At 47.8% G+C, this 12240-nt stretch overlaps 1 protein-coding gene across 1 annotated transcript in view; it reads right to left on the reverse strand.

The window, feature by feature from the left end:
- LOC311526886 (coiled-coil domain-containing protein 33-like) overlaps window positions 1-12240 on the reverse strand; it is a gene marked incomplete at its 5' end in the record, with an annotated part of 412533 nt that overhangs the window by 206323 nt on the left and 193970 nt on the right. Inside the window, 2 exons of the mRNA XM_084640352.1 lie at window positions 8173-8293; window positions 8745-8836. Coding sequence (XP_084496478.1) covers window positions 8173-8293; window positions 8745-8836 — 213 coding nt within the window. The remainder of the gene's footprint in view (window positions 1-8172; window positions 8294-8744; window positions 8837-12240) is intronic.

A 12240-nucleotide genomic window follows, 5' to 3' on the forward strand; every position in this document is an offset into this window, starting at 1 on the left:
ATCACTGAGCACCTCACACCCATTATTATCCTCATAGCCCTCCTCTGAGGAGGGAAGGATTATCCCCATCTCAGAGGTACCTGAGGGACCTGAGGTACAGGGGAGAGTAAGGGCCTTACCCAAGGTCACAGAGCAGGTCGGTGATTGAACCACAAACTGAATTAAGGCCTAGTGAGTTCCAGCCCAATGTGCCCTACCCACTAGACCACATCCTTCCCACCCTACTTGCTCACACCAAAGAGTTCCTAGGGTGACTGCAGCTCTTTCCGCAGATGTGAACTGTCCACAAACAAGCTGTCCTGCTGGTGACTGTTCACAAATTCAGAACTGTTCAATAAATGCGCTGAGCGAAAGTCTTCCAGCCCCCAGGCAGCTCACAACTAGACTGACCGGATAGCAAGTGTGAAAAATTGGGACGGTGCATGGGGGGGTAATAGGCACCTATATAAGAAAAAGCCCCAAATATTGGGACTGTCCCTATAAAATCAGGACATCTGGTCACCCTACTTACAATCCATTTGCTGGGAGTTTAGCTTTGACTGTTTGAGATGTGAACGTTTAAATCCAAGCTGGGTTGGTTGGATGCACTGGTGACACTGGCCAAGAGTATCATGTGCCCCTCTAATGGCTGGTCCACACAGAGACTAAGAGCTTACTACTGCTACCAGTGAACGGAGTTACTTCTTTAGGTCAAGTGTTGGCCCGTGGGATCCAGGGGGCGAAGAGAGGCATTATAAGCCTAACTCCTAGAACAGTGGTTCTCAAACTTTTTTTTCCTGTGGACCACTTGAAAATTGCTGAGGATTTCGGCGGACCACTTAATGATCTTTCCAAATGTTGTTTGTACCGTTAGCTAACTATTGTAAAGCTCTTTGAATAAAAGTGCTATACAAAAAAACCTAATAAACTTTTTTTGTTCTACAAATAAAAGCACACAACTCATATTTTAATATCAGTAGGCTTACCTTTCTAATGCAATCTTTCTAAATCTTACCTTTCTAACCCGCCACAGCAGCCCCGGGGCTGGGAAGGATGGGGGTCTCTCCTCCACTGCAGCAGCCCCCAAGCTGGGGCTGGGAAGGAGGGGGGTCTCTCCCTCAACACACCAGCTACAGAGCTGAGGCTGGGAAGGAGGACCGTCTCTCCCCGCAGTCACAGCCCTGGAGCATGGGAAAGTCGTCTTTCTCTGGCTGCCATAGCCCTACATGTCCCAAATTCCCACACCTGCGCGGCTCCACTAATTAGGTGGGTGGCCCGTCATTCTCTTTTGTGCAGCCGCCCAGGCACACACCTTAGAGGGAACCAACCGCGGACCACCTGAATGGAGCTCGCGGACCACAATTTGAGAACCTCTGTCCTAGAATAACCTGACTTGTGGTTACACATTCATAATCCCCTTTCGGGCCAGATTCTCTCCCCTGTTCTAACCCTTTGCATTGCTGAGTAGAAGGAAGCCATAATAGCTTTCTCCTCTGAGACAGGCTCCAGTGAGCAAAGTTTGCTAGAAGGGAGAAAAGCCAGTGTCAAGGTTCTAGGAAAGTCTTTCAGGAAACAGCAGAGTGAAGACAAGAGGAAGGTCTGTGAAGAGAACCAAAGGCAGGAAGGGAGTTTGTCCAGCAGGAGATGTTTGAGTTGAATCATTTATGCTATTTTATCTGGGCACCCCTGCCTTTTGCCAATCACCCACTCAATGCCAGTTAGCACTTCCATCATCAGCCACCTTCTCCAGAGACTAACAGAACTTGGCTCTCCCTTGGGCTAATGCTCAAGTCTCATCAGTTCATGCCCAGAGGATATTTATTGGTTTGTACAAATCTGAAGAAAATCATTTTTTACTGCCTCATGAATGTAGAAATGGAAAGAAGAGACACTGCTCTGGATGGGGAGTTTTGTTTGCTCCTCCAGCTACATCAGACTTTTTCCCTTAAAACTGCCTACCTTCTATTTCTATCTTATCTCCTCTGCCCCCCCCCCCCGCATTTCCATTGTATCTGAGCACCTGCCAACACCCTGTGAAGTATGGAAGTGCTAGTATCCCTATTTTACAGATGTGGTATTGAGACACAGAAAAACTGAGGCCCAGATCCTCAAAGTTAGGCACCTAAATCCCTTTGAGGATCTGGGCCTGAGTGACTTTTTGGAGGTCACATAGGGAGTCAGTGCAGAGCAAGGAAATGAACCCATATCTCCCAACCCCCAGATTAGCACCCTCATCTCTAGACCATGCTTCCTCCTTCTGCCTGAGCTGGACCTGTTCTCTGGATAAACAGAGACTATCAGTCTCCAGGGCTCCAAAACCAGCCCCTTTCACCAGCAGGAAATTTGCTTTAAAATTCTGTGGAAAACCACTTATTTTAATGAATGAAATGCACTAGTAATTTTTCTCATAGCCCATAGCCTAGTGGGTATTTAGCATGGTGTTAGTTCCCCTAAGTAATATTTTATTTATATTCTCCCCGAATACGTTGATACAATGTATTCCCTGCTCAGCAAGTTCTAAGGCACAAGGAAAATTCAATGAGAAAGATGGATGTTGCAGTCTGTGTGGTGTACTACACATGGGATCTGTTCTTTAGAACATTCTCAGCCGTGTTTAAAATATTAGCTCTTCACGTCATAATGTTGCTGGATGCACGTTTTCCATACATGCCCTTAGGTTAACTCCTTAAGTCTCATTGCCATGCAGGCTTTAGATGTGTGTCTTTTAACACAGAGCTGTCAGAATCTAAACAGGTGTAGGACTATGCAGGAGCAATTTGATGGCTGCACATCAAACATCCAGTGGGTAACTTAGCATATGTCTACACAGCCAGGAGGATCCCACAACAGCAAATCTCAAGCCCAGGTCTACCCCCTGCCCTGGGCTTCAGAGCCCAAGCTCCAGCCCAAGCACAAACATTTACAAAGCTATATAGTGCAAGCCCTGTGAGCCTGAGTCTGTAGACATGAACTCTGAGGCTCATTGCTATGGGATCTCGCTTGCTGTCTAGATGTGAGTGGTTAGTTCTGCAACATCTCTCCAGGGCAGGTCCAGGTGTACTGGACTCTTGGGCAAAGAAGTTCCCATTGGATCATGCCTATGTCCATGGTCAGAGCTGGGCACAAAGTGTCCTAACATCCATAACTAAAGCCCCATCTCACTGGTGTTCCCATAGAAACCAAAGGCAGGTACCTCCCACTGCCCTGATGAAATAGTCCATTTCAAAAAGAAATGTTTCCGTTGCACCAGCTAGGAGTAGTGATTATGTTTGTGTACCTCACCAAGGTGTGCTGGGCGCTGTACAGAACAAACAGAAGGACATGCTCCCTGCCCCAGATAGCTTATGCTCTAATTTTAGACATGATCAGTGGGGTAACAGGCTCTTAGGGGAGGACTGGGGGAAGAAGGACAACAGTGATAAGATCATGTGGTTACTCAGTGCAGGCAAGTGCCTATCATGGTGCTCAGTAACAAGCCACTGGTGAGAAAGATAATGTTGGAGCTGAAAGCAAATTTGCTGACAATCAAACCATCATCTTGGTGTAAAACGTTTCCCTCCACAAACAGTAGGCTTTTTAGCAGCAGAAATAATCATGTGTTGTCCTTGGCTTGAATCTGTGAAGCCTTGTGCAAAAGCCACCTTTTGCATGTGAAACTTACTTTAGATGAAATTCATCTCTGTAAAAACAGCCAAAATGTCTGGGGCTGGATTCCCACTTAGGCATCATAATAAGGGCCACACTTTCATAGAATATCAGGGTTGGAAGGGGCCTCAGGAGGTCATCTAGTCCAACCCCCTGCTCAAAGCAGGGCCAATCCCCAACTAAGAGTATGTCTACACTACGAAATTAAGTCGAATTTATAGAAGATGATTTTTTAGAAATCGGTTTTATATATTTGAGTGTATGTGTCCCCACAGAAAATGCTCTAAGTGCATTAACTCAGTGGAGTGCTTCCACAGTACCGAGGCTAGAGTCGACTTCCGGAGCGTTGCACTGTGGGTAGCTATCCCACAGTTTCCGCTGCCCATTGGAATTCTGGGTTGAGATCCCAATGCCTGATGGGGCTAAAACATTGTTGCGGGTGGTTCTGGGTACATATCGTCAGGCACCCGTTCCCTCCCTCCCTCCATGAAAGCAAGGGCAGACAATCATTTCGCGCCTTTTTCCTGAGTTACCTGTGCAGGCGCCATAACATGGCAAGCATGGAGCCCGCTCAGCTCACTGTCACCGTATGTCTCCTGGGTGCTGGCAGATGCGGTACTGCATTGCTACACAGTAGCAGCAACCCATTGCCTTGTGGCAGCAGATGGTACAATACGAGTGGTAGCCGTCATCATCATGTCCGAGGTGCTCCTGGCCACGGCGGCCAGGAGTGCCTGGGCAGACATGGGCGCAGGGCCTAAATTTGGAGTGACATGAAAAGGTCATTCTCTTTAGTCCTGCAGTCAGTCCTATTGAACCATCTTATGGTGAGCAGGCAGGCGATATGGATTGCTAGCAGTCCTACTGCACCGTCTTCTGCCGAGCAGCCATGAGATGTGGATAGCTTGCAGTACTTCTGCACTGTCTGCTGCCAGCCAAAGATGTAAAAGATAGATGGAATGGATCAAAACAAGAAATAGACCAGCTTTGTTTTGTACTCATTTGCTTCTCCCCCTCCCCCATCTAGGGGACTCATTCCTCTAGGTCACACTGCAGTCACTCATAGAGAAGGTGCAGCAAGGTAAATCTAGCCATGTATCAATCAGAGGCCAGGCTAACCTCCTTGTTCCAATAAGAACAATAACTTAGGTGCACCATTTCTTATTGGAACCTTCCGTGAAGTCCTGCCTGAAATACTCCTTGATGTAAAGCCACCCCCTTTGGTTGATTTTAGCTCCCTGAAGCCAACCCTGTAAGCTGTGTCGTCAGTCGCCCCTCCCTCCGTCAGAGCAATGGCAGACAATCGTTCCACGCCTTTTTTCTGTGCGGACGCCATACAAAGGCGAGCATGGAGGCCGCTCAGCTCACTTTGGCAATTAGGAGCACATTAAACACCACACACATTATCCAGCGGTATATGCAGCACCAGAACCTGGCAGAGCGATACCGGGCGAGGAGGCGATGTCAGCGCGGTCACGTGAGTGATCAGGACATGGACACAGATTTCTCTGAAAGCATGGGCCCTTCCAATGCATGCATCATGGTGCTAATGGGGCAGGTTCGTGCTGTGGGATGCCGATTCTGAGCTCAGGAAACAAGCACAGACTGGTAGGACCGCATAGTGTTGCGGGTCTGGGACGATTTCCAGTGACTGCGAAACTTTTGCATGCGTAAGGGCACTTTCATGGAACTTTGTGACTTGCTTTCCCCTGCCCTGAAGCACATGAATACCAAGATGAGAGCAGCCCCCACAGCTGAGAAGCGAGTGGTGATAGCCCTGTGGAAGCTTGCAACACCAGACAGCTACTGGTCAGTTGGGAATCAATCAAATCTACGGTGGGGGCTGCTGTGATGCAAGTATCCCACGCAATCAAAGATCTGCTGATATCAAGGGTAGTGACCCTGGGAAATGTGCAGGTCATAGTGGATGGCTTTGCTGCAATGGGATTCCTTAACTGTGGTGGGGCCATAGACGGAACCCATATCCCTGTCTTCGCACCGGAGCACCAAGCCGGTGAGTACATAAACCGCAAGGGGTACTTTTCAATAGTGCTGCAAGCTCTGGTGGATCACAAAGGGACGTTTCACCAACATCAATGTGGGATGGCCAGGAAAGGTACATGACGCTCGCATCTTCAGGAACTCTGGTCTGTTTCAAAAGCTGCAGGAAAGGACTTTATTCCCAGACCAAAAAAGAACTGTTGGGGATGTTGAAATGCCTATAGTTATCCTTGGGGACCCATCGTGATGTGTCGAAAGAATAGTAAATATGGCAGGCAACCAGCTTGGCTTAACGGTGAAATCCTAGCAGATCTTAAACATAAAAAAGAAGCTTACAAGAAGTGGAAGGTTGGTCAAATGACCAGGGAAGAGTATAAAAATATTGCTCGGGCATGTAGGAATGAAATCAGGAGGGCCAAATCGCACCTGGAGCTGCAGCTAGCAAGAGATGTCAAGAGTAACAAGAAGGGTTTCTTCAGGTATGTTGGCAAGAAGAAGAAAGCCAAGGAAAGTGTGGGCCCCTTACTGAATGAGGGAGGCAACCTAGTGACAGAGGATGTGGAAAAAGCTAATGTACTCAATGCTTTCTTTGCCTCTGTCTTCACTAACAAGGTCAGCTCCCAGACTGCTGCGCAAGGCATCACAGCATGGGGAGTAGATGGCCAGCCCTCTGTGGAGAAAGAGGTGGTTAGGGACTATTTAGAAAAGCTGGACGTGCACAAGTCCATGGGGCTAGACGAGTTGCATCCGGGAGTGCTAAAGGAATTGGCGGCTGTGATTGCAGAGCCTTTGGCCATTATCTTTGAAAACTCGTGGCGAACGGGAGAAGTCCCGGATGACTGGAAAAAGGCTAATGTAGTGCCAATCTTTAAAAAAGGGAAGAAGGAGGATCCTGGGAACTACAAGCCAGTCAGCCTCACCTCAGTCCCCGGAAAAATCATGGAGCAGGTCCTCAAGGAATCAATCCTGAAGCACTTACATGAAAGGAAAGTGATCAGGAACAGTCAGCATGGATTCACCAAGGGAAGGTCATTCCTGACTAATCTAATCGCCTTCTATGAAGAGATTACTGGTTCTGTGGATGAAGGGAAAGCAGTGGATGTATTGTTTCTTGATTTTAGCAAAGCTTTTGACATGGTCTCCCACAGTATTCTTGTCAGCAAGTTAAAGAAGTATGGGCTGGATGAATGCACTATAAGATGGGTAGAAAGTTGGCTAGATTGTCGGGCTCAATGGGTAGTGATCAATGGCTCCATGTCTAGTTGGCAGCCAGTGTCAAGTGGAGTGCCCCAGGGGTCGGTCCTGAGGCCGGTTTTGTTCAATATCTTCATAAATGATCTGGAGGATGGTGTGGATTGCACTCTCAGCAAATTTGCGGATGATACTAAACTAGGAGGAGTGGTAGATACGCTGGAGGGCAGGGATAGGATACAGAAGGACCTAGACAAATTGGAGTATTAGGCCAAAAGAAATCTGATGAGGTTCAATAAGGATAAGTGCAGGGTCCTGCACTTAGGACGGAAGAACCCGTCTACCTGGCCAGTGCATCTGAGTTGAGAGTGCTGTCCAGAGCTGTCACAATGGAGCACTCTGGGATAGCTCCCGGAGGCCAATACCGTCGAATTGTGCCCACAGTACCCCAAATTTGACTCGGCAAGGCCAATTTAAGTGCTAATCCACTTGTCAAGGTGGAGTAAGGAAATTGATTTTAAGAGCCCTTTAAGTCGAAATAAAGGGCTTCATCATGTGGACGGGTGCAGGTTTACATCGATTTAATGCTGCTAAATTTGACCTAAAGTCCTAGTGTAGACCAGGGCTAAATCATCCCAGCCAGGGCTTTGTTAAGCCTGACCTTAAAAACTTCAAAGGAAGGAGATTCCACCACCTCCCTAGGTAACACATTCCAGTGCTTCACCACCCTCCTAGTGAAAGTTTCCTAATATCCAACCTAAACCTCCCCCACTGCAACTTGAGACCATTACTCCTTGTTTTTTCACCACTGCTTAATCCCCAGTAGTTCCCATTGTGATGCTGATGAACCTTTCAGGCAATCTGCTCAACATATGGATCTAAGGAGTGAGATCTTCCTAAAATCTGGCCATGTATTTTTGGTGGCCAAAACCCACCAGCTGGAAGGGGAAGGAAGAGACAGATGAAAGTTCTGGTTTTCTTCCTTGTGTGATTAAAGCTATTAAATAAATGTATTTAGACATCTGGCAAGGAGGGCTGCAATACACACATACCCACCAGCCAGGCCTTAATTCCAGCTCCTGCCAGACAAGTCTCAGTCAAGGGGAGATGCAGGAATTAGGTTGCAGCACAGTAAAAAGGCTAGGGACAAAGGGAGACAAGGAAAAAAGGGAGGAACAAATGTTTCACTAGCACTGATTCCATTTCTAATCTCCAGGCACCACTACCTTTGGCACCAGCTCTGTGCAGCATCCTCACTGTGAGACAATCCAGGTAATATCTTTAGTACTGCAGTACATGGCTCCCTTCTCCATTCTGGCAGGAGTAGGAATTCTTAAAGACACATTGCCCCCCTACCTGGGGATATCCTTGGTTGGTGACTCGGAGAACATCGAAAGCCACCATGGAGGGGTCTGGAAATGTGATGGTGGTTAAATCAACTGCAGGAGAGGTAGTGGGTTGCGTCTTCATGGCTTCTCTGTGAGGGAAAAGAGTGGTCAGGTATTCTGCAAGACATTTAAAGATGGCAGGTGACTGCTCTGTATCCCTCTGTTTATCCACAAAGCATGGACATGGACTCGCTTCCTGATCTGCTACACTCTGGTAGATAATATTTAGTCACCTTGCCCAGCGAAGTGAGTTAGTGCTTTCTTGGCAGGGTGTTACCTGTGAACAGAGTGCATGTAACATGCAGATTGTGGAAAGGCAATAAAATGTGAAGCCTTCACAGATTTTCATAGTCAAAACAGAATCTTACTTTAATCTCCGCTGCTTCCATTCAAATCTTGGCTCCCCTCAGTAAAGTGTGTACAATACATATCCTGACACTTCCAGCATACCTCTGAAATACGTTCTTGTGCCCATGCTGGCAGCTGCTGGGCCCCTTTGTTCCTCTGTGATTGGCAGGGTGCCTCTTGCCCCCTACTCACCTGTATGCATTAAAGTTGTTCACCACTCTGGCAATGGCTACAGTAGGACCTTGGGGATCTGCTAGAGGATTCTTCATTCCCTGGAGGAAAACCTAAAAGCCAAGGAAAGAGCAAAGTTAATATCAAGCACCAGTGAGCAGACATGGCACCACCTTGGCAGAGGGACAAAGGTGCAGCCTGGGAACACAACAATGCAACCAGCCTAGCATAGAGGAACAGACTGATCCTGGTACAGCTCAAAGGGGACAGAGCTCAGCCAGCCCATGGGAATCGTGAATTGTGCTGCATCATGTGCAACAGGGCAGGACTGGAGAAAGCTCCTTTTGGCAGGTATAAACTGTGAAATGAATTTGAGAATAGCTTGTTAGCAGCTCAGAGCTGCCAGTGGGAATCTCTTTTTCTAAGCCCATCTCTGTCCAAGTTGATAGCACAGTGATGTGATACAGACAGCATTGTGACATCATGAGCACTTTCATGGCAAGAGGCTATCCTGTCCTGATTTCAGGATTATGATTTCACTGGCTTGCAGTGCATCAGCATTGCTGCATGCAGGGGCCAGCACTGGAACAGCAGGGGATGCTACCGGGCAGGATGGATGCACATGGGCTGAGCTAGCCAGGAATGGAACAGCAGGGCAGGATTGAGGGGCACAAGCAGAGTAGTGGGTGACTGGGCAACAAAATGGCAGATGAAATTCAAGGTTGATAAATGCAAATTAATTCATGTTGGAAAAATAATTCCAACTATACATAAAAATAAGGGGATCTAAATTAGCTGTTACCACTCAAGAAAGATATATTGGAGTCTTTGTGGATAGTTCTCTGAAAACATCCATTCAATTTGCAGCAGCACTCAAAAAAGCTAAGAGAATGTTAGGAACCATTAGGAAAGGGATAAATAAGACAGAAAATATAATGCCACTATATAAATCCAAGGTATACCCACACCTTTAATACTTTTTTGAGATGGGATGACCAGAACTTTATGCAGTATTCGACTGGAAACGGTTCAGAGAAGAGCAACAAAAAATGGATTAATGGTATGAAACAGCTTCCATATGAGGTGAAATTTAAAAGACTGAAATTTTTCAGACTGGAAGAGAGACAACTGCGGGGTGGGAAGGGGGGAGAACATGATAGAGGTCTATAAAATCATGAATGGGGTGTAGAAAGTTTGCCTGGGATCTGCCTGAGAGGAGGTACGCTAAGGCCTGCATTAAGGAGGCTGTGTTGGTGAGTATCTGAGTGTCTGTTGTGGGGACAGTTTGACCGTGTGCTTGATTGGTTGTTTGAAAAGTGTGAATTGGGAGTCCTTTGTTCCAGGTGAGCCTTGAGTGGGCCTGACTGTTCTAAAAAGCCAGTCAGTCAGCTGCGAACCAGCTGAGTGGCTAACAGCAGAGAAGCTAACAGAGGGAGTTTGCCTGGGAGTTCACTTGGGGAGAGCCCACTGAGGCTTATATCTTGCTGGCTTCTCTGAGTAGTTACTACAACTCCTGAGGAAGCTTGTAGAAGGAAGGTAATATGGATGGGGAGTGTTCAGCTGTTGTGACCTGCACTGGATGTGCCATGTTTGTCTTTCTTCGACAGGACAGAAGCGACTTTGTCTGTACAAAGTGCAAGCTGGTTTCCATATTGGAAGAGAAGATTCAAGATCTGGAGCAACAGGTATCGACCTTGCATTGCGTAAGTGAAACTGAAGATTTCCTGGACAGACGTCAGGATATGCTTCTATGGACACAACATGCTGAAGATTCAGAGCAGGCTGCACTGCGCGGACAGTGAAGAAATTTGGCAGCATGTGACCTCCAGAAGAAGAAAAGGGAGCGTCCATGTACCAGCAACACAGATACAGGTAAGTAACCATTTTCATGTTCTCTCCACAGGTACTAATGCAGAGAGTGGACTAGAGGATACATCTGAGGGAAGAGTCTCCTGTTCCCTGCCGATTGGAAGGCATGAGATGCCCTGTCCTAGGGATGGGGGTTCCACGACCACTGCTCCCAAGAGAAGGAGGCGGGTGGTGCTGGTGGTGGTCAGGGACTCTCTCCCCTCAGGGGGACTGAGTCATCTATCTGCTGCCCCGACCTGGAAAACAGAGAAGTCTGCTGCTTGCCAGGAGCTAGGATTCATGATGTGACAGAGAGACTGCCGAGACTTAAGCCCTCGGATCGCTACCCCTTCCTGCTTCTCCACATGGGCACCAATGATACTGCCAAGAATGACCTTGAGTGGATCACTGCGGACTACATGGCTCTGGGAAGAAGGATAAAGGAGTTTGAGGCGCAAGTGGTGTTCTCGTCCATCCTCCCCATGGAAGGAAAAAGGCCTGGGTAGAGACCGTCAAATCGTGTAAGTCAACGAATGGCTATGCAGGTGGTGTCGGAGAGAAGGCTTTGGATTCTTTGACCATGGGATGGTGTTCCAAGAAGGAGGAGTGCTAGGTAGAGACGGGCTCCACCTAACGAAGAGGGGGAAGAGAATCTTGGCAAGCAGGGTGGCTAACCTAGTGAAGAGGGCTTTAAACTAGGTTCACCGGGGGAAGGAGACCAAAGCCTAGAGGTAAGTGGGGACGAGGGATACCAGGAGGAAGCATGAGCAGGAGAGCGCAAGACGGAAGGACTCCTGCCTCATACTAAGAAAGAGGGACGATCAGCGACTTCTCTCAAGTGCCTATACACGAATGCAAGAAGCCTGGGAAACAAGCAGGGAGAACTGGAAGTCCTGGCATTCAAGGAATTATAATGTGATTGGAATAACAGAGACTTGGTGCGATAACTCACATGACTGAAGTACTGTCATGGATGGATATAAACTGTTCAGGAAGGACAGGCAGGGCAGAAAAGGTGGGGGAGTTGCATCGTATGTAAGGGAGCAGGAGGACTGCTCAGAGCTCAAGTATGAAACTGCAGAAAAACCTGAGAGTCTCTGGATTAAGTTTAGAAGCGTGAGCAACAAGGGTGATGTCGTGGTGGGAGTCTGCTATAGACCACTGGACCAGGGGGATGAGGCTTTCTTCCGGCAACTATGGGCATTACTAGATAGCAGGCCTTGGTTCTTGTGGGAGACTTCAATCACCCTGATATCTGCTGGGAGAGCAATCCAGGAAGTATAGGGGACAACTTCCTGGTGCAAGTGGGGGAGGAGCTAACTAGGGGCAGAGCTCTTCTTCACCTGCTGCTCACAAACCGGGAAGAATTAGTAGGGGAAGCAAAAGTGGATAGGAACCTGGGAGGCAGTGACCATGAGATGGTCGAGTTCAGGATCCTGACACAGGGAAGAAAGGAGAGCAGCAGAATACGGACCCTGGACTTCAGAAAAGCAGACTTTGACTCCCTCAGGGAACTGATGGGCAGGATCCCCTGGGAGAATAACATGACGGGGAAAGGAGTCCAGGAGAGCTGGCTGTATTTTAAAGAATCCTTCTTGAGGTTACAGGGACAAACCATCCCAATGTGTAGAAAGAACAGTAAATATGGCAGGCGACCAGCTTGGCTTCA

The sequence above is a fragment of the Lepidochelys olivacea genome (genome assembly GCF_965140295.1).
Source record: "Lepidochelys olivacea isolate rLepOli2 genome assembly, chromosome: 10".
Taxonomy (NCBI): Eukaryota; Metazoa; Chordata; order Testudines; family Cheloniidae; genus Lepidochelys; species Lepidochelys olivacea.